The sequence below is a fragment of the Argiope bruennichi genome, chromosome 1 (genome assembly GCF_947563725.1).
Source record: "Argiope bruennichi chromosome 1, qqArgBrue1.1, whole genome shotgun sequence".
NCBI classification, from domain to species: domain Eukaryota; kingdom Metazoa; phylum Arthropoda; class Arachnida; order Araneae; family Araneidae; genus Argiope; species Argiope bruennichi.
In genome coordinates, this window is record NC_079151.1 from 89,994,601 (window position 1) to 90,018,744 (window position 24,144).

Here is a 24,144-nt window from a genome sequence, read left to right on the forward strand (position 1 = left end):
CAGAAAAGTTCATAAATCTTTTTATTCACAATCTTTCTTATATGATTAATATTTATGCCTTTTTATAAAATTCACAAAAATTTTTCGATCTTCATTTATGGAGCTAAGAAAGCCATTTCATTTTATACATAGTTAAGTCCAGCTTAAATACGATTTATTTGGCATCTTAATCGAAGCAAAAGCTGATATTTTACAACTTGACTTGTGATGAGGAAATACTACTACTACAAAATCGTTCCGGAAGTATTCAAGGCTAATTTCATTGCCTTATTGAAGAAGGTTTACACATTGAAAGTAGGGCAATGACTCTTTCAGTAAACCAAACGGTTTTTGACGTTCTTAGCTTCGAATATTTTAATATTTACAAGACAGCTACAACAAAGAATAAAAACAAATATTTATATATATATATTTACAATAGAAAATATAAACTGGTCATATGATATTCAAAAGTTTGAATGGTCTTGTTTATACGTATTTATTCAGATAACAATGTGAGAAGGAAAAACAGAAGTATTGCACCTGCGTTCTAAAATGAATTCTGAATGCAACAGTGTCCTGTTTTCAAGTTGTGTGCTTTTTAAATACATCTTAATCACAAATGATGGCTCTTAGTATTTTGATGATTTCTAAACGTTATTTTTATAAACACTTCAAAGCTATTTTCGCAAAGTTTTATTAATTTTCATTAACTGGAGATTAACTGGACTGCGGGTCTTTTTTTAAATACATTCTCCACCAAGATCTTGACTGTTATTTTTTGTCAAGGTTTTGTTACATTCTGACGATTTTTAAAAGAAATTTCTTCGTAAAACGTTAAATTCTTAATTTTTAAAAGAAATAAATTTGAATGAATCTTTAAGCACCTAAAAAAGGTAGCATATATTCTCTTATGAAAGTATTTCTTAATTAAAGCTAATAAAACTATTCAATGTAGAAAAGTATCATTTTATAAAAATTATTGTTTTTAAGTAACATTTCTTTAAAAATATTAAAACTAAGATGAAATACAGACTTTGTTCGTAACATAATTTTAATAATTTGAAATGTTTATAATTTTTCATTTTTTTCATTAACAGTATACAGAAAAATATTCTGATTGAATTGTTGTAACTATTCATACTATTTATTTTAAAATTAACTTAACGGATCTTTTATTAATTAAAATTATAATATGTTTATTTTTTAATTATTTTAACCTAATTTTTAGCTTTTTTTATTCCTTCATGATTTTTCTTCTCCACGCTATTAAATTAAATGAAAGATAATTCTGAAAATATTATCGTTCATTGAATAAAGCAAACGATAAAAACTCATTTTTTACATGAATAAAAACTTGTTTGATAATAATTTACTCATCTTATTTTTTTCGTAAAATGAAATTTAGCTCAAAATATTTTTTAAATTTAAATTATCACTAGAAAAAATTCAATTCCGACTCAGAGTAAAAGGAATTAATTTACTAAAGGCAGTTAACAGTTTTAACGGTTTTTAAAAGATGAAGCGTTCGTGATTCAGAAATTGATTTCACCATCCAGCACTCATTACGACAGACTATTTATTTTTTTTATTATTTTCTTGGTAACAGCTTTCTTTAGCCAAATGAATATGTGTACTTCCTAATTAAGTTCTTGTTTACAATTCACATGATGATAAAAATACGTCTAAAAGTTTAAATGCCATTACACGATATATCAGAGCCAAAAGTCTCATTACAGCTAACTTCAGCCAGTATGAAAGACCACGCTCACATTTTCTTTGCCCATGAAGAACAAGATTATCTTAATACATCAAAGTATAATTTTATCCTTCTTGGACTAGGAAAGTCTCCAGCATTTAATCACAAATGAAATTATTATAGTCTGATGCAAACTTAATGCTTTGGAGAAAAATGTGACGAGGACGTGGAATTAAATGCTATGATTTCATATGAATACGGATCCAGTCCAGATATTCCGTTATTTTAGTATAAACTCCAGGTAGGTTGGGTCTAGCACATCCGACACCCCAGGAAACCAGTCCTATGAGAGTCGTTCGACCGTCTTCTCTGATTGTCAAGGGACCACCGGAATCGCCCTGGAAAGAAGTAGAAGAGATAATCAGTAAGGTTGAGGAGAGAAATTTAAAATTTTTCTCTGTATATGTTTATGTGAATGGGGGTTCTTTCTGTTCATTAGATAATACAATTAGTAAAATAATTATTTATTAAGCTATTTTATACCATAAGTTTAAAATATTAATTTCAAAAATGTGCAAAAAACATAGAAGGGGGGAAAATGTTGAGTAAAAAGTTTTTTTGGCTCCAAAGGAGGCTTTTACAACTGCTTAAGATCAGCGGCTACATTTACTAATACCAGAATGTAGGCTCTGGCATGTGGTTTTTTTAAAAAAATCTTTGCTCAAGCGTAGCTTTTTAAAAATCTTTGCTCAATATAAGCGTACTTTTAAATTTACATAGGTGGATTGAAAATTTGTATCAGTTTGATAATAGGAAATTAACGAAACAAGTTAACCAAATCGTTCAATAGTGGGATAATATAAATAAACAAAATCGTTGATTCTAGAATAAAATTTCTGATAATATTATCGGTTTCATAATAATTATCAGCAAATCAATTAGGGTTTTATTTTTTCAATTAAAAAAAGCAAGTTAAAAATTTCTGAAAGATCATAAAATATTTCAGCAAACATAAATTGGATTAAAAAAATATCTTTACGAAAAGTATTTTTTTCTTAAGATACTTACTATATTTATGCAGAAATAAGAAATTTTTACTTGCAACTACCTTTTTTTTCTTTTTTCGAAAAATAAAACCTTTCAAACTAGCCAAACTTTCTACATTGCCAAGTTTATAAGGAACAGAAGTAAGACGCTTTAGAGAGGTTTCACTGTATAAAATTCAAAACACTAGCTCATCACTAGAAAATTAACAATGCCAATCCATCCATGTAAATAGAAAGTAAGTCAAGTTAAATCCAAGCGTATTAAGACACATTGATATTATTTTATGAAAGAGCACAACTATTACTGAAAGCAAAATGAAAACTTCTAAATTCATTTTGAGAATCGAATGTAACCTTAACCAACTACTCCAACCTGCCCAAAGGCACACAGAAAAATCTAAATGACGGACAGCCGCGACAAAATCACTGGCGGGAACTATAGTTGAGTCCCAAGGTCCATCATCGGCCGCGGTACAACCTTTCCCTTGGGAAATACGTCCCGTCATTGATGGGAGGTAGCAACCCCCATCTTTTTCTATACCCACCAGGATGGCGAGAACCAACCACCATTCCGGAAGCTTTTCATCCTCACTTTTGAAGTGAGTATGAGAAGATCGAATGTAAGCTTTTTAATTATCCAAATGCATTCGTAAAAGATTCCATTTCTAATAAGAAAACTTTCTAATATTTTATATAGCACCAGAAAATGACACAATTTCAATATTAAAATAAACATTACAAAACGTGTAGAAGTTTCAGAGATTTTTTCTTTTTCATTTAAGAATTTAAAGAAAGCATCAAACAAAGTAATCGTTTGAAATTATTACCTGACAGGAATCTTTCCCGCCTTCTTTGTAGCCAGCACAAATCATGGTGGGATAAACGGTTTCTTTTCTGCCTGCTATTTGAAGCCATTCTTGGCAGGTGTCAGTTGCGATCACTTCTACACTGACCTTTTGAAGAATGTTTGGAGGTGTTCTACGACCTGAAAAAAATGGTGTAATTTCATTAAATGATCTGTTAATATGTTATAAACATTCATAAAATAGGATATACAATAATATATTTGGATTTATGAAACCGATAATATAGGGAAATGAGTGTACAAATAATCTGGCCAAGTATATGGCTAAAACCAACAGCGTGTATTTTTTTCTAAATAAATGGACTGTTTAATATTAATTTTTAGAATTTTATAAAGCGCAATTTCTCTAAATTTAATTTTCAGAATATTTAATTTCTAAATTGTAATCTTGACTGTTATTAACCAGTAAAAGTTTAAAATTGTTCCTAGAATATACTTTTTACTGTGTTATAAGTAAAAAAGCATTATTTTTTTTAAAACTAATATTAATATGGAACTTAAAAATACAAGTCAAATGATTACTACTATTCTTCCATTAATATCAAAAGAAAAAAATGACGATCACAATTACATTAAATGTCGTGCTGCCATCTATTGACTACTTAAAGTATTAAACAGTGATTTGTGCATCATAAATAAAGGAGGTAATTAATAGTTTATATTTTTCAAAAATTGACAAAATACAAGTACTTGGAAATTTAATAATACCCTCAAAATATACAAATTCTTTTATGCTTTCGAATTTATTTTCAATATTAAATACTTTGCTAAAATCCATTTTCTGTTATAAGGCAGAGATATTTATTTCAAAAGATACAATAATAAGTTCTAGCTATAAATTTTCAAAAAATAATATTTAAATAAATTCTTAACACTTAAGGAATTATGTAGTTGTAAATTAGCAATATTAAATGCATAGATCATAAATATTTATATTTATAAATATAAAAATTCAAAATATTTTCTTCTTCTTTTCAGATACCTAAATAACAAGCGATGTGGAAGAATGCTGAATAAAGTCAACAATCTCGTGTTTATGGGTTAAAATCTATGGCAGTAATTATTTGAAATATTACAAGAATAATGCATGTAGATGCAACTCTTTGTGGTTATATAAAAGACTGAAACAGTGTGATGTGAAACGCTTGAAAGAAAAATCTTTAATATAGAGGAAAAATTAAAACTTTTTAAAATAATGCATTGCTTTTCATCTAAAAAATTATGTGGCATGATAATGGGTATGAGTTATAATGGAAATAAAAAATACTGTTGTGATTAGCATTAACGATTGCTGCTATCTGAATGCACAGTCAGTCAAAAATAATTGTAATAGTTGCATATTATTGCATATTCACAAAGGCCATCTACCCTCAAACTGGCATGAGATGAATAATCTTGAAAATTATTTTCATGAGATAGTTTAATGCTCATTGTGATAAATATTCTGGGAATGACGAAGATACTTACCATAACTAGTTCTCCCCCACCCTGTGACAGTTGCCAACCGTCCTGTGAAGTTATCCAGTTTCTCTGGTAGGCAAATGGGCACAATGTGTTTTCTGTATACCACCGGATGGGAGAGCTCTAGTAATGCAATATCGTGCCGGTAGGTGGCAGGTTCGTAGTCCTCATTCACTACTTTGCGCTTTACACTGTATTCTTCGTGAGGAAATTGCTCTGAATTCTCTCGGATGTTGTATTCGCCTACGCGCACGCGCAGTGTCGTTGCAGGGGTTCTGAAAAACGAAAAGGGGAAAGTGATATTTAAGAGAAGAAGTGAATATTTAAGAGTATTTATTATATTTAGTGAATATTTAAGAGAAACACTCACGTGGCTATTAATATTGAAGAATATGAGGAAATCTTTGTGTTTTCTTTTTATAGCAAAAATTGCTCTATGAATTTGATTAAAACCCCTTAATGCAAAGGTATTCACTCAATAATAATTTTTTTTTTTGAGAACAGGAGAAAAAAAGGATAATATAAACTTAAATAACCTAACTCTTTAAATAAAATTAATTTCCTTTATTTAGTGGAACAAATTTGGAAGATCTAGAAAATAAAATTTTAATATTTTCGGTATCTGAAAATATGCATCAATGGTCTTAAATAGGTGAAAAGATTTTCGTGGAAAGAATAGTTTTAAAACTAGAATAATTAATAGATCTCATTTCACAAAAATCCATTTAAATGCATGGGTAACAATCGTAGCCTTTTCTATTTTTGCTTCTATCGAATTTTTTATGTAAGTAGAAAATATGTGTAAATTTTTACTATGGAGCCCATTTTTACATCTTGGGAAATGTGTCTGTATATACTAGTGTCTTTGTGTACATGCAATTGCAACTTGTAGAAGTGAGACCATAAAATATCACAGACAAATTTGAAACTATCTTCAATAGCATAAATTAGATGAGAAAAAAACTGATTATTATTCGTTTTGAAAAGTTAAAAATTAAAAATTATTTCATTCGATTCCCTGGAATTTTAATGATGAATTTGCGTGAAATTCAATATCGGCCATTTTAAAATTCAGAAGCATAGGGAGTGTCGGAAAAATGCAGAAAATATATAAATAAATAAATGATTAAAATAAAAATTCAGTAATAATGAAATAATTAACTATTACAGAAAATATGGAGGGATAAAGAAATATAAATAATATATTGCATGTTTTTTATAATAAAGTATTTTTTTTTATATCTTCAATAGTTAGGTGAGGAAGATAATGTTTTGCGTTAAGAAATCGGAAAATTTAACGAATATAATATTTTTAAAAATAAAGAATATTTAATCGCTTTTAAATGAATTATAAACTGATAATTAAAAAATAAAAATCCCTAAAATTTAATTCAATTCCAGGACATTTTTTTTTTAATCTAGAAAAAGAGTCAAAAATTGGAATCTCCCAGTTAATCCCGATTACGAATTTATTTTTAATATGTAAGCATAAGGGAATTTAAAATTAGGCTCTTCTTTAATATTTGAAAAATAAAATTTAATTTATATCTTTAATTAATGAGCTATTTATTTAAAAGGAAAATTCAGAACAACGCAGAACACTTAAACAATCAGAACACGGTACAGCTTTAGTACTTTTTTCAGTCCTTAAAAAATTGTGAAATCCGGGATAACCCCAGATAATCTATGGTGTCTTGTCGCCTTTCTTAAAATAATTTATATATATTATCATTAAATATGTGAATGTCATACCAGACGAAATAATATAACAACTAGTTATTCAGATAGAATAGATATGATTAGAAGATAAAATTCCTTTCGATCTACTGAGTATTTCTTACGAGATACAATTGCTCCAAAAATAAATCTATGACCACAAAGTCACACTCGTGGGTCTTTGAAAACTAGGGGAAGATCATCAGTAAAAGATTTTTTTTTTAATTCATGGCGAGTATAAATAATGACCAAAGAGCTTACTAACTTGTAAACACAGTGCGCCGCTGTGATGACCCACTTCTCATGGATCAGAGCTCCGCCGCAAGCGATCTTCTGAGACATCAGCGCCCTCTTGATCACCCCAACCTGTCACGAAGTCGAAAAAGAAAAAAAAGATGAAATTTTATTAGCATAGAGACCGAGTTTATAGGAAATGGTAGGTTAGTTCAAGAAACTAGGAAAATTCTCAAGTTATTAGGAAGTGGCGATTGTAAAATGATTGTGAAGAAATAAATTAACAATTTGGAATTGGCGCTGTTGGCGCCTTTATTTAAAAATGTAGCAAACGCATAGATAGTAAGAGTTGGTATAGCAAGTTTTCTAGACATAAGACCCATCGCATGACATGTTACGATTTCCTGATATATGCATTTTAGGAATAAGAATACGCATGAAATTTAAAAATGGGGATAAATTAGAACTTGCAATTGATTTGATATATTGACATTCATTTAGGGAATTTTTATATGCTCTTTCAGTCTTTGATTAGTTTTTTTTAAGGTAAATTCCTACAGGAAAACTCTTATTGCAATGGTTCTCATGACAGGACTTCGGGAACATTTTTTCAGTTCTTTACCACCCTTCGTTCAAAAGTTTATAATAGAGTAACTTTGTTTGGATTTTAAGTGGCTTGAAATATATTGTTAGAAATGTAAAAATCTCAGATGAGTTCATAAATGGTCCATTTAGCGCAAAGGAGGTGGAAATGGTAGGGTAGAAATTTTCATTTCGCTATAACTTTCTCAATATTGAAATTAGAAAAATAAACTTAATTAGCCAAATTAGCGCCTTATTAAGACGAACTACTTTTGCATTTAAGGTTTTTCGATCTGCAATATCTTAGAAGTTAGGGGCTGAAAAGTGATTTTCAAGCCTTAATTTTGACATCAACAATTTATGTTGCCAGATAGTAACTTAGATGTAAAAGACCTTTGCCTTCCAGCTTGCTACAATTTTTTTTTATTTAATATTGTTCTCTTCTGTCATACATCCACTTCCAAAACCGTTTTTGAATAAGTTTTCATTCATAATGTAAAAGACTTGGATTAGTTTAAGAGTCAAACGAATAAAATATCTGCACATTTATTATTATCATTTTTTAGCACTTTTTCACTTTTTATATGGAAGTTTTAGTCCTATGTCATAACAAATGAGAAAGACATTGAAATAATTTTGAATTTATGCTAAAAAACAATTACTCAGCGTGATATTCAGTTATTAAAATGGAAGATGATTTCATTTAAATTTTTAACTGGCTTCCTGGAACTGAGTTTTATAAAATTAGAATCAATGTAAGTTCGTCTCATGGTTTGATCTCATGTCCGGAGCAGTATCGAGATTGCGGCAACAGTCGTCCTTAGACAGTTCCTTACACAAGTTCTGCACTCGTGGAGAGTATTAAAAATATTGTTTTAATATAGAATTTTTGGACGCTTCTTTATTATCCAGTAGACTTTCGAACTTGCATAACTTTTAGTTTCCACACAAACCTGAAGAAACAAAATTCTATAACTTTATTTTACATATTAACTCTTTTGTATTTTTTTGAGTATTTTATTATTTTTCGGCATTTATTGAGCATTTTATGATGCGTGCAGCAACTTCTGTCAATAATAGATGAACGTGTAACTAGAAAGCTCGCAAGCTGTCATAGTACTTATTTAGAAACAGCGTAAAAGATTTATGATTTTCTTTAAATGCGAAGAGATTGTTTATAATTCTGATTCGAAGAACGGAGGAATTTTTCTTTAAAGAAACATTTAAATTAAATTAAATTATGCGAATGAATCAGGAATAAGAATTGAAAATACATAATTCCATTCATAATAATATAATAGCATAATTACATTCATAATTGTCACGAATACAAGATAAGATCCAACTTACATGCCAAGGTTGGTTTCCAAATGTTGTGTTTTCTCCTCCAACTATTTTTGAATCTCTGATGTAGGTCTTTCCGCAAGCTTAATAGAAAAGGTATATTTTTAAAGTAATATCAATCCATATTCGTTTGCATAGAAAATGATATATGCATTAAAGGAAGAATTAATCGTGTTGCGTGTTAATTAATTGCATTCATTAATTGCGTGTTAACACGACGCAAATGATAATATGCTCGTCAGTTCGTATGTTTTATATTTCCAACATTAACCCATACAAAGAGAAATCAATTTTATTTATTTTATATTAGTTTTTGAGCCCAATCGATCAATGGAAAGAGGTCCAAAATGTGTACTCGAATCTATTCAATATACTACGATGAGTTTTATGAACAAAAGACGCTCCACAAAACGAAAGTGTACGAGAAAGTGGAAGAAAACAAACATTCTTGCAAACAATCGCTGCAGAAGGTTTCAGCGGTTTTATAAATAATACGTAATGCTAGAAAAAAACATTCTTTCTAACAATCGTTGCAGAATGTTTAAACGGTTTTATAAATAATACGTAATGCTAGAAAAAAACATTCTAGCTAACAATCGTTGCAGAATGTTTCAGCTTTTTTATAAATAATACGTAATGCTAGAATTTTCCAAGAAGTTTATCGGCAGGCTTTTTTCCAGGAGATATAAAATAATTTTGATAGTAATAATATATCTATCACTTGCGACACTGAACACTAAATGGAGTAAACATATGCAGAAAAAAGTAAAACCTTATAAGCATTGTTCCATTTGCGACATTAAAACAACAATAAGAAGAAAAATACTCATATAATTAGTTCATTAATTCGGAATTAAAATTCTTTTACGTATAATATTTTTAATGTAGAAGCTTCTTTTGAGTAAAATATTATAATAGGCCCTTAGCAATATAGATATTGAAAGAAAACAAAAATTTGAAAAATAATAGATATAATAATAGAATACTTTAAATTCCTAACGTATTTTTTAGCAAAAAAGAAATAGCTAAATATTTTTTTTTTATTTTAAAATCAATTAAATTTTCTAAAGAAATATTAACAATTCAAAAAAAAATTGCACAAAAATTAAATTGATATCTTTAAACAGATTAAATTTTTAATTTTATGACTGCATTATTTTTTTCGAATTAATTTTCTCGAAACTTTAAGTACAAAAAAAAGTAAAAAAGAAAGAAACATATTGGTTAATTTCTCATAGCCTGGAGCAGCTATTGTCATCGAATATTTGTTCCGTTTGCTAGCAAGGGCTTTGTTCTTGTCTCCATTTCAACGATTGACCTATGCTTGCCATTGGATATTGTTTAGTTTTTGGAATAAATGAAAATCTGGCAAAAAGATAGGTATTAAAAAAAAAAAGAATTAAAAAGTACTGGCAGAAAACTTCGAAGTTAACATGAATTTTAATGAGGCTTATATTAAACTAAAACTAAATAATACTTGAAAGAAATATTCTGCAGAAATAAAAACGATATCATTGAAAAGGTAAAATTTAAAATTTTAAGGCGATTTAAAAATATTTCCATTGGAAAAATTTTCTTTAATGTTATTATGGAAAAAAGGTGAAATTTTGGTTAGTTTCTAATTAATTGAGTGTTTGATCAATTTTTGAATTTTCAAATGTCGACAATATTTTTTTCTCTTTTGCAACAAAAAGGATTCAAAATTTGGTTAAATTCAACCCTATTGTTTAGGAAGAGAAGTGGAACGTACATGTATATATTCATACATTAACCGCAATGACTTTTATTTAAGATAACATATTTAATTTATATGATTTCTCGACAACTGCATTTCTATGCATCAGGTTTTGGGTCAGTCAGGGTTCATATTGTCACTTCAGTATAATTTGAAATTATTTTTTATGATTGATTTAAAATTTATAAAATAAAATTTTATTGGAAAGTTTCGGGTAAAACTCTTGTTATATCAAATGTTTCGTGAAATTCGTTAAGAAGAACTTAAACGGAATGAATTATTGATAGTTTCAGCTAAATATCGAACTCTTATCTTACTGAAGGCTATTAATTTTTTCTAAGAATTTAAATTCTTATAAAAAAAAGTAAGTATCACATTAAAGACAGTAGATAGAAAAAAGATAACAATATCTAATCCATTCAACGTTAGATTTCGTCAGAAGCTTCTTCGAATTTTAATTACGAACTGTTATGTTATCAGTAATACACCCTTTGCTAGGATGGTTTTAAAATTATTTATGATTTGTTGAGTGTGCAAAAATGTTATTAATATGAAATAAGTAAAAATATAAAAAAGGTTAATGTTAAGATTAAAAAAACGGTATATTTTAGTTTGCTGAACTAAATAGATAGACCTGAAAAAAATAAATACAAGTAATACAAACGAGGAACACAGAACACATCAAAGAACTTATTATAATTATCGAAGGAAAAAAAGCAGAAAAAACTAAGAAAACAACAATTTGACACTTATTGATATTTTAGAAAAAATCCTGATTATCAATTTGGAACAATTTTTATACATCTAAAGAATATTATAATTTATTAAAATAAGAAATTCCATTTATCAGCCTAACTCAGTCTAAGCAAAAATGATATTTAAGTAAAATGATATTAAGTAAACATTTCTGTTCTTATTTGTTATTATAATTTTTCTTTTTAAATTCAAATACTAATTGGAAATATTTCCTTTTTTATCTCTGAAATCTTTGAAAAAAAATCTGGTTAGTTAAAATTTTTTCTTAAAACATGCTGTTCTTATTGAAATCAGACTTTTTAAAAGTATAAATAATTCCGCTCTCTTGACATTGACATTTCAACACTTAAATTTTAATTCTTCAAACAGAATTGGAAAGAGTAAGTGGTTCTCACTTGCTGACTTGACGATAGCCACCTTGTTGGGTTCGGCATTCTTTGGCACGCAGCAGGACCAGACCACCCCTCCACTGCACAGGTCCATGGACCTCTTTCCCTGCAGCCAACAGCCAATGCTCAGACCGCAGGAGTAGCTGTTGCCCTGGTAGAAGCAAGTGCGAGGAGCAGCTGAAATTAAATTTCACAAATCCTCTATTTATAATAATTACAATATCTAAGAATGGCATGTCTACAATGCACATTATGAGCAATATTCTTGAAAACAGCATTCATTTAATCGATAAAATCACAGAACGGTTCCTTTGAAGGTAATTCAGGCATGTGAATTTAATGGTGGTATTGAGCACGCCATTAAAACAGGTATGAATTAAAAACGAGGTTTCTTTCAAAATCACAGAGGTTTTCAATATTTATGACTCAATCTATAATACCCTGACTTGCTAAGAGATGCTGCCTTGATTTTAATGCATTTGATCTTAAACTATTACTCGACCTTTCAGCAGTAAATTTAAAGTTGCCTTCTCAGAAGATTGAGTATTCCAAAATATTTAAATTTTACCAAACTGCATTTAAATTCTACATTTTATTACTTTCTTACTTTTTAAAATGAAAATTTTTTTCACGCATCTAATGATGGAACATATCCATATCGGAAGAAATCTGTGAATGTCTTAATGTTGGTCATTTTGTAATAAACTAAGTGCCTTCGGTACTATCGCGGCGATATGGACAATGCAGAAATTTGACGAATTGTATGATGTCCGAAATGAGAGCAAGATTCTGTAACTGTTGTGTAAGAGATAGTCTGCAGTGAATATTTTGAGTTGAAATTAATTTCAAGTGTTCATTCAGACTCCTTTAAAGTGCAACAGGTTTTAAAAGATAAAAGCATGAAATTTCATGGGAAGTTCAGAATCTTAATTTCCTCTGTGTATATGTTCAAACTTTAAATAATAGGTGTTCCAGTTCTCATCTAGTTCTCGTCCTCCTTCCAAATCAAAAGCATCAAGTTTATGTTTAGAAAATATAATTATTTTAGTTAACCATGAAAACATTTTTATTTAGCTAATAATTTTTGCTTCGGTTAAGATCTTCAGATACAAAAAGTGTTATATTCGTCAGAAAATGTTGAGAGAGAGAGCGAGATTTTGATCATTCCCCAAGAATTCAAAATTAAACCTTCTGTAGTCAAAAAATATTTTTAAAATCCCGTCTTTTTAGTCTGTTTGTGAACAACATAAAGGGTAAAAAAGATACATGGATCTGACAAATGAAATTGGTATATGGTTTCTAACATTAAAACTTTCTCTTTTCATCACAGAATACCTTCGAATTTGAAATCTCTAGGATTCCCTGCCAGTTGAATGGATATGCGTGCAAAGATTTATTAAAAATTTTTGAAGATGACATAGGATACACAAAAATAATAGCACAACAACTGTACACGATACAGTAAGGAAAAAAGGGAGTGTTTGGTGGGGAACATGATTTCAAGAATTTAATGAAGATAATATTGCTTGTTAACATCAATTGCTTGTTAATATCTAGACTATAAGTATGCAGAAGACTTTGGAGGATATTCTTTAACAAGAGAGTGTCTTTGTATTTTTATATGTGTATTTGAAAATGATAGCACTAAAGTGAATGAAATTTGACCTATATTTTTAACATTCGATTTTATAGATGAACAAGGTGGGAAAGATTCACCTGTGGTATTGTTTTGAATATTTAACCATATCTTAAAATTGCAAGAGCCGTCCCCTAAAAGCTCTTATGTAACTTCAAAATGACATTATAATTTATGAGAAAATAATTTTTCTAGAATACATACATAACAGCTGTTGTGCGAAGTTGAGAAGATTGAGAGCGATGTTTGTATCGAATGTGGGGGCCCTCGCCTCCGAGGGCCCCAGGGGCACAGGGGATATGCGACGACTGCTGTAGCTTAGGCTGGATACCACAGGGAGGAGAAAACAGAGGAGCAACCTGTAGGATAAAAGGATGTTAAATACTCATCAAGGACAATACATTCATATCACAATGAAATAACTGCAGTAGATAGCAGAAAACGGATCCTTAATATTATCATCATAAGAAGATATTAATTGCTTCATTCTTTTGTTCCATTGTATAGACATTACAGTAATTAATACCGCGATAAGAGGTGAGCAGATTGTTTGGTTTGGAAGCTATTAAAAATTATATCGTTGATCAGATAATTGTTATAAAACTTGCAACAAGTGCTGATGTTAAGTTTTAAATTAAAACATTTCTTGCATACCATTGTTCACTTGTTTTTTTGCTGCCACAGCATGCTCCTAGATGAATCACGTAAAAAACACAATGTTGTTTTTATCTTTTATGATTTATGCATATTATTTATATAGGATTATATGCAATTGTTACTTACTTATCTTTTTAAATATTTTTTGCACGTTCACACACATGCATATCGTACACACGTGCATACTGCACAACACTAACATACACTTGACTTCAACAGCAAAATTATTTACTTAAAAGTATCTGTTATCCGTAAGTTTAATTGTATCCAATTCATAAGTAAATTAATCATAAGTAAATTAATAAAAATCATAGTAAATTATTTACTAAAAGTATCTGACTCGATTGAAATACCAGTTTGGATGAAAATTCGCATTTTCATTTTTTTTGCAGTTTCAAAAAAAAAAAAAAAAAAAAAAAGTCACGTGTTTGTTTGCAATGACATCTTTATTTTATCTCTATGCCAATTAGAAGCTAAGTTATAGCAAATTTTTGACATGTAAGTGATTCTTTTTTTTATAAGCATTTAAAAACTTTAAATTCGTTTTCTGAAGAATGAGTTTTTCATAATTTTACTGTACGTGTATTGTCATATCTCAAAAAATAATCAAAATATCTTAATGAAATTGTAATTATTTCTCATTATGTTAAGTAGAATGTAATGAACAATGGATTTGCTGTTGAATGCTCTAGAAGTGGATTTATGATTGTTTAATGTAAATATTGTTGAAAAAATTCCAATATTTTATAGATAATTTCATATATTACCCTCAAGAATTTCATTTTTGAATATAATTCTTAGATAATAGTTAGTAACACTCTAAGACATTTTACATATGTTATGTTACAAAGGAAAAGGAAAAACTGTGCTCTAGAAGTGGTTGAATGCTCTAGAAGTGGATTTATGATTGTTTAATGTAAATAATGCTGAAAAAATTCCAATATTTTATAGATAATTTCATATATTACCCTCAAGAATTTCATTTTTGAATATAATTCTTAGATAATAGTAACACTCTAAGACATGTTACACATGTAATGTTACAAAGGAAAAAAAAAACTATAACAATTATTTTTTCCAGAATCCTTTTATAAATAAATGCTAAAATTTACATCAAAATATGTCTTTTCTTCAAAAGCTAGATATATATTTAAATATTTTCACTTTTATTCATCCTTTTGTACTTATATTAATACAAAAAAACGCCCTATAAACATTAATTTTTTAAAAAAAAATCTCCTCCGAACTTACCTTAAAAAAAACATTTCGGTGCAAAAATATTTAAATGTTTGAAAATAATTTAAAAACTGCTTTAAAATCGATAAAAAAGTTTATCAGACTTTTGTGAAATGTGGGTTTACAGAATTTCTAGAAGGAATTAAGATGAATTTTTTTATGGTTAATTGAAATGAAACGCCATCCATTTTCGAGTAAAGTAGTTTGAAGGGAATAAAATATACCCTCATTTACTGGCATGTTGAAACGATGTTCATCTACTAAAATAAAACCATTGTTTTTACGATTTATTATTGTTGAAGTCAATAACTTCTTTTGACTTTCTTTCGATAGAGTTGAAAAGTTAGCAAAATCATGGAGTTATCGAAATCTTCGAAATGATTTACAGGCATTAAACAACAATGGCACATTTCAAACATCATTCAGGTGGAACTTAGGTCAGAAAACGCTTGATTTATGGTATACAATATATATTTGTCAATTTATATATATAAAAAAAGAGAATGAATAGGACCTCTGACGAATTGCAAACGTCAAGATTTAAAGCTAAAGCTTTAAAGCTTGGGCAAGACCCCATTTTATATCTTATTTTAGTCTCAGCTATTCTTCTTTTAAATATTTAAAGATAAAAAGAGACTTACAATAATATTCTTTCAAGCGCAACTGATCTAGCAGATATACTTCCAATGTTTTATTATCTTGCTTTTTATTTTTGCACGCGTTTGAAAACTATATAGAATTCAGTTTGATTAAAAGTCAATAAACAGTTACTGAAATATCTCTCATTTCATGAATTTTGTTTTCTTCTCTATTGTAAGAATATTCCACTAAATGTGAAATAAACCAACAAAAACCTAAACAAATATTTGAAGATATTTGGAAGTAACTACTTACAGTCGTACACATAAATATAAACTAATCAAATATTATGACAATTTGTTGTTCTTTCTTCTCTTGATGTTATATAGCTTTTAAAACACGTTTATCTGTTTAAGCATAGTCATTTTACTAAATTCTCAATGGTTTTATTTTTTATAAAAAAATTCCTAATTTGAAGATTGGTTCAATATAGCCAAAGGTAGTTGCCACTCCACAAAACTTTAATTTTTTTAAAAAGAATTTTTAAAATTTATTTCATGATGTTTTGAATTTATGACATTTCTTACCAATAATTAGTGACATTGCACATCTCTTATCAGACCAATAAACCTTTTTCGAAATAATATTACTTCATGGAATAAACTCCCAAATTTTATTAGAAATGTAGCAAAATTTTGGTGGTTCAAGTTCTTTAAATCTATGAACTTAAATCTATGAATCAAGTTCTTAAATCTATGAATAATATTACTTCAAGAACTTTAACTCTATGAAATAATCTATGAACATTAAATCTATGAAATTCTTAAAACTATGAATGTGAGAATTTCAGTGCCTCTAAACTTGGATAATGTTTTGGGTAACGGGGCGATTTGATTGTACTGGCGTTTTCCATTTGTAGTATATTAAGAAAAGTGTATTATTCTTAATCAATATACATTATCCGGAAGCACATTATTCTTATTCAATGGCAAAATTTCTTAAAATTCCAAATATTCTCTAGATTTCAGTTCTAATCATGCATCAAAAGATCCAATCCTTAACACCTCATTTCTGACAGCTGTAGTTTAGTTTAGTTTAGTTATATTAACGTCCCGTTTGAAGCATTACAAGGGCTATTTTGGGACGGACCTCGTTATTTTGAACCGTGGTCAGATGACGAGGACGACACCTGCTGACAGCTGTAAGTTTAAGATCGAAATATTTGTTATACGAAAGTATATAACGACATAATTTTAACTCTATCTAAGATTTGGTTCAAAATTTGACGTAGACCTACAGTTTAGATGTTAAATCTGTGAACTAAGTTTTATTCATCCTTCGTTTTGCAGTTTTTGCATGCTTTCTAGAGAACTACCCGTTTTCTTAAGCTTCAACTTATAGCTTGCAGAGTATCTTAAATTCTTAAAACTTAAATAATACTCCAAGCAATTTAGAATTCCATCGGATTGTTTATTCTTTCAACTTAACAGCGCATCTTACAAACATTGCCAGATTCCAGAAGGATTACAATTGATCATCAGCTATTATACAAAAAATAAACGAAATAATATTAACAAAGTATGTTTATCAAAGAAAAAATCGTTTGCTTTTACTTTTTAATAATATTTTAACAAAATAAAAGTAGTAGCGGTTATAAAATGTCTGAAAAGGAATCGTCTGCTAAATGTCTATTAACAGATTTAGATTATGATATTTACCGAACAACAGTTATCATATTCATTTGTAATTGCACAATCAGACTTCTTGTAGATGAATTTCATCCAAAATTTGATAGGTATCAATTAATTTAGCATTAAAACCATATGCCAAATATGATATTCCTTTAGCCGAAAGCGTTTTCATTGTATTCATAGAGAGACAAACATAATTTCAATTTTTTTTTCGGACTCAGGTAGGTCTGAAACAAGGAGACTCGTCAAAATATCATGTCCGAATTTTCTGGCGATTACAATACTTTTTTCCTATATACTACGTATCCAAAAAAAAAAAAAAAAAGTGCCGGAATGTCATTGCCACAGAGAATATAATAAATTAATCTAGCTTTGTTTAAAAATGTGTTTCCTATAAGTAATGGTTGCCCATATAAAAGTGCATTAAATAAGTAAAGAAGTTATTATAAAATGGAATAGTATTTATATCTTATTTCGAAATAAATACCTCCGATGCTTCTATTCATTTGCTTTCTTAATAAAATCTTAAAACTGTAAGGTCACATTATGGGTTTTCTATTTCTTTCTATTGGGTGGAATAAGATTCTTCATAGGCAGTAAGAGGTAACATTACGCTTTGATGCACGCTAAATCCGTCTGAGACAAATGTTCTCCCATTAGCGTGGCGTGGAAGCTTGGAAAGGGAGAATACCAGCTCAGGTGTCATCCTAGTCATCTGAACCGGTTCAAAATTATGAGATCCTTCCTAAATGAGCCCTAATGTTGCTTTAAAACGGGAAGATAAGTAAACGAAATTAACATGATAATTTACTTTAATTAGCTCTTTATTTTCAGTTTAAGATACTAATTGAACGATTAATACGCTGAATAATTGTTATAATATAAAATTATAATAATATATGTTATATATATTGTTATATATAATAATTTGTTAAAATATAAACTAAATTGATCAGTTATTGAAAGAAGAGGCAAAAAATGTATACCCTCCCCCCTCCCGAGAACTGCCAAAGCCGCTAATTACTGTCTTTAGATTAATAAATCAAATGATTATCTTATTTAATTTAAAATCATATATGGCCTTTCACTAAATGAGAAAAAAGAAAAGGGGAAAAAATCGCTTTCTCCGAAATAAAATGGGCCGTATTTTATTAGAGAGAGAGAGAAAAAAAGGGATTATTTTGTTTTCAGTTTTTAGCTGGGAGGAGATGAGAACCATGTGTCATAAACCCTCACAGCACGCAAGCTATTCAGAGCTTTTCGGATAATCATAATTAGCGGTCATTGCAGCTAGAAATGTGCGTTTATTTCATTGCAGCTGACCTCAGCTGCTACACTGTATCTATTCAAGAAGAAGCCACACAAAATTCTGCCTGAGGGGGTACTTTGAGGAGATGATTTCATGAGAGTGATGGCAGAAGCTAACAATGAGCACAATTCAGATTAAGAAAAGGGTAATTAATTAAAACCCATTAAAAGCTTGACATTTTTATAGAAGGAAAGGATTAATGAAGGAATGTATATAGCTGATATTTCTCGTATATCGTTTTCTTATCACAATCATATAAGTTTTTGTAATTCCCGTGTGAAAATAGTTTAGAGGTGTTTATTTTTATGTTGGTTTAATATAGTTACATTATTCTAGACCTATTTTAAAATAAAAATATATTGTTTTTCTTTTTGGTGCACTTGATATGATGTCCTTCTGGGACTTAGTCAGTACCACTCCAGCGGCAATGCGTTTTATAGTTGGTAATTGATTCTCTAATACAGACAACGAATTGCAAATTTCCTTTTCAAAAGCGTCCCAGATATATTCACCAGGGTAAATTTTGCATGCCTCATTTATCCATCTATCACGCATTCTGTGTTTAGAAAAGCCTCTAGGGCTATGAAAGCTGTTACAGAGTAAAACTTTCTTTTTAACATATTTCTACATTCACACCAAATTTCATAAAATCATGTTTTAGTTTATTGGAAACTAAATGTCCAAATTTTCGAAAACAAATGTCCAAATTTTCGTTTCTGCTACAAAAAATATGCAACTTTTCTTTCAATACATATCAATTCACTATGCTCAGAGACAATCATGGAAATTATTTTTATAAATTGATAGATAATATCAAATACCAATGATTACACACATGGTAAATTATAAATTTCTAAAGTCAAAATGATTCCACATTCTTATATTTTTAAATCTTGTAATATAAATCTGAGTTTACTTCCCATTTAATAATGTTTTCTTTAAAATATAATTAACATTTTCTTGAACATGATATGTGTTTAGGGCTTTCTTTGTTTAGATTTTCCATTAAATTAAATTATGTTAGATGCAAATAAACGTTAATCTATAAAATAAGAACTCAAAAGAAAAGTTTATATTTTTTTGGTTCATTGATTTCATGAAGATACAAAATAAATTAAAAATAATTTAATCAAACAAAAAAATTAAACAACTTTTCAGCTTAAACAAATTTTTGTCTGGAAAGTTAATAATACTCGTAGTTAAATATTACAAACTATGCCTCAGCTTGTAGTCGAAATCAATTTCAATTAATTCTATGCAGAATTTTGAAAATTTCGTGTTGTAAACTTCATTTTCAAACTTAGATCGAACTCTATGTTCGCTATTCGTGGATAAAATACTTAAAAAAAATATTTGTAAATATTTTAAGAGCAAAGTTTTGCAATGCTGTTAAATTTTGTATTAGATTCCCGATATCTACATTTTTACCATATTCTACGTTATAGAATATATTGTTATTGTCCGATTTGTGATATTCGTCACTAACGGAAAAGATCTTTCACATTTTCGGAGCAAAATAAGTCGAAACAGATATGTCTTTTAAATATGAAGATTTAGATTAATTTACATCAAACAAATATAAATGTAACTTAGCAGCTCTTGACTTTACTTAGATGTGTCCTTTTCATATTATGCGCACCCGTTTAACAATAAATTCATGTCCCCCGCTGGCGTGGGGTGGAAGTTTGAAGAGGAAGGGGGGGGGGGAGGGTGCCAGCTCCGGTGTCGTCCTCGTCATCTGACTGTGGTTCGAAATTACGAGGTCTCTTCCAAAATAGCCCTAGTGTTGCTTTAAAATGGGACAATAATATAACTAAACTAAACTAAAATAATTCATCAAATAATGTCTACAAAAAATAAATGTCCATAAAAAGTAAATAATGGTTTAAAATAATGTCTATAAAAACCTATAAATTTTTCATAATAGATTAATTTTTCATAATACGTTTATATGGAAATAGTTGATTTCATGTTTCAAGCATATATGAAAATATTTCCTCCCAAAAAAGACGTTTTAAGGAAGCGCCATTTGTTTCGGAAGAGTTACATTTTAAAAAAAATCTGTATATATTTATTGGAACAATTTATAGTTCTATTTAATAAATATTTGTTTTACTTAAATAGAAACAATCGATATCATTGTTGAAACAAACATAAAGATTTAAAAAAAAATTCGCCCAGAAAGATTTTTGAATGAAGCATCATTTATGTCACATTTATTTTTTTTAATTGTGCATGCAGTTTTGGGACACTTTGTATTTCTACACAAACATATGCTTATTTTGCGTACATAGATATCGCATTTTTGAAACATAAACAATACATAGATATCGCATTTTGAGCATAACAGACTGTTAACATTTTATGAAATACAATATATTTCTGCACTCATTAATAGTTGTTTTGGTTTTTTGGGACCCACCAATCTCATTTTTAAAACACAGAGGCTAGAAAAAATTTCAATATAATACGATAGTTGATTAATAGCAATAGTCATTTTTTTGAAGTCTGGTACAATTTTTCAGGTACAATTAGTTCTTCTTCCCTAACAAATATTTCTTCTGCATGAGTGGAAACAATGGATCTCATTTTTCAAATAAACACATAAATAAAAAAAAAATTGTAATATTATCATTACAATTTCTAACTATTATTTTTTAAAATCTATATACTATTATATGGAAATATATACTGTTATAATCTATTTTATATACTATTATAATCTATTTTTCTGCCGGCGTCCTGGCATAGGGGTAGCGCGTCTTCCCCGTGATCTGGGCGTCCCGGGTTCGAGTCCCGGTTTGGGCATGGTTGTTCTTCTGTTGTTCTATCTGTGAGATGTGTGAATGTGCCCTCCTGTAAAAAGGGGTTGTGCAAGCGAATGAGTGATGCGTGAGTAGCAAAGTCGTACTCTTGGCCCTAGTTGGCGCTGCTATAAAAAATAAGAGACGTCCCCCTCAGGCTTAAATCGCTGTCTTCGTAACAGCGGGCTTGTCACAGGCAAGTGCCATAAGAAACAAACAAACAAACAATCTATTTTTCTATTATATGGAAAGCAGAGATTTGAAAATATTTCTCTATAAAGTTATTTTGTGGAAGAGTCATTTCTTTATGTAATAGTTACTCTTTTTAAATATGTATACATTTAGTGGGACACTTTATTGTTCTGTTCTAAGAAATATTTGTTTTGAATATGTGGAAAAAATCATCTCCTTTCTCAAAAGAAAAAAAAACCCACAAATATTTGGAAATATTTCGGGAAAAAAGATTAATTTCCAAAGAAGCGCCATTTGTTTTTGTAACAATTTTTTTAAAAGTCTGTACACATTTTTCGCATCATTTTATCTTTCCTAACAAATTCTTATTTTATAGCATTTGTTAGGATATAATCGGCCTCATTTTTCAAACAAAGGCAGGGATTTTAAAAATTTCTTAAAAAAAAGTTATATTTTCAAAGCAGTATCATTTGTTTACATAATCTGTATACAATTTTTGGAACATTTTATATTTCTGATCTAACAAATACTTACATTTCCAAAGTTTAAATCATTGATCTCATTTCTCAAATAAACAAAGAGGTTTTAAAATATTTTTCCAAAATAATTGTTGTTTCAACGAAGCGTCGCACCCGAATTGCCGACACATTTAGAATTTTTAATAAGCTCAGCTGTCAAACTGTCCCATGTCCGCTAAACCGAAAACATTTCTGTATGATGCATTACCTGATGCACCTTAATGCATGCTGCTTATGATGGAGAGTACAAATGAAAACTCACAACCCGAATCATCATAATTAAGTGTCTAGCACTGATAAACAATGGCAGCATGGATGCTTCTCTAATAGCTTTCCTCTTCTCCTGAGTGAATCGGAAACTTTTTTCTAGGTCACCACGCCACAAGGAAAGAAAAAAAGGAAGAAAAGAAAAAGAAAGAAGTATGCTCTCTTCAAAGAGTTATACAAAGTATGCAACCCAAGCGTTTAGTTCTGCCCGAAGGAGTGAAAAGAAAAAGATGCGAGCTTTGTGCCCGTGGGCTCTCTAAGCCATTCGTTGTGTCGAAACAACTCGTAGTGTCATGATAGCAGTTCCTGCAAGAATTCGGAGCACTCGGGTTCAAACCGTCACTTGAATGCTGCTGGGGAGAACTTGAAAAAGAAACCAGAACTGTCTTTTACCCCCATTTTTTTTTCACTCGGCTTCTGATTTGTGATATAAACAACACTCTGTAGGAGCAATAACATCTATACTGAAAAATATTTCTGTGGTAAAACAGAAAACATGAGTGATATAATATTAGTGTTTGCCATTTAACACTGAAATTTTATATCACTTGATCAGTATAGTTTTCACCACAAAAGATGAAAATTCCTGAAAACTGTAAAGATTGAGCAGATTTTTCGAACTAAGCAACCCTTTTTAAGTATAATTTAAGATTAAGAAATAGTTGAAACAAATATTTTATTTTATTATTCGGATGATATAATTGCAATTATCAGTGGCAGATTTAGACATTTTAAAATTCTTGATAGTACATATTATGAGGTTTTTCTTTTAATAAACTGGTCAAATAATATTCAAGTACATTTTTAATAATCCGCATGATAATTAATTATGTTAATTGTATTAACTGCGAAAATGAATTTCATTAACTATATTTATTAATTATTATTCAACACTTTATTGAAGCCACGTTTGTTCAAAATATAATTGAAAGAAAAATTCGATCTCTATAAAGACTATAATAACAAATTGAATGCAAAGAAATTTATGGGAAACTTTATCAATGATATTTGATAAAATATTAATATTTTATAACTAATATTAATATCTTATATTTTATGTTTTATTTTATAATTAGTATTAATTTAAATGTTTTATATATTTTATAAAATTTGTATTTTTTATAAATTTGCTTATTTGGCATCTAAGAAGATTAAGTTCACCATTTCTTTATATGGTATAAATTTTTTGATAATATGCTTCTGTATCTATATCAAATTTCATTAAAATTTGTCATGATTATAGAACAGAATAACTTTCTTGGTTATATATTTCTAAATAAAGACTTTGCGACAACTACACTTGTATAATATATCAAATTTCATTAAAATATGTAATAGTTTGTTGAATAATCAAAAAATGTAAAAATATTATTAAGCATGTTATTCGTTTTGATTATTTATGCCTTGTTACAAGCAATATTGATGATATTTCTGAGATCTACAATTGAT

At 28.9% G+C, this 24,144-nt stretch overlaps 1 protein-coding gene across 1 annotated transcript in view; it reads right to left on the bottom strand.

Annotated features, from left to right (window-relative positions):
* LOC129967011 (serine proteinase stubble-like) overlaps positions 1-24,144 on the bottom strand; it is a 44,711-nt gene continuing 20,567 nt past the window's right edge. The window contains exons 2-8 of the mRNA XM_056081645.1: positions 13,647-13,801; positions 11,813-11,983; positions 8,933-9,009; positions 7,032-7,132; positions 5,057-5,325; positions 3,552-3,709; positions 1-2,076 (exon numbers count right to left, since the gene is read on the bottom strand). Coding sequence (XP_055937620.1) covers positions 1,918-2,076; positions 3,552-3,709; positions 5,057-5,325; positions 7,032-7,132; positions 8,933-9,009; positions 11,813-11,983; positions 13,647-13,801 — 1,090 coding nt within the window. The 3' untranslated portion in view covers positions 1-1,917. The remainder of the gene's footprint in view (positions 2,077-3,551; positions 3,710-5,056; positions 5,326-7,031; positions 7,133-8,932; positions 9,010-11,812; positions 11,984-13,646; positions 13,802-24,144) is intronic.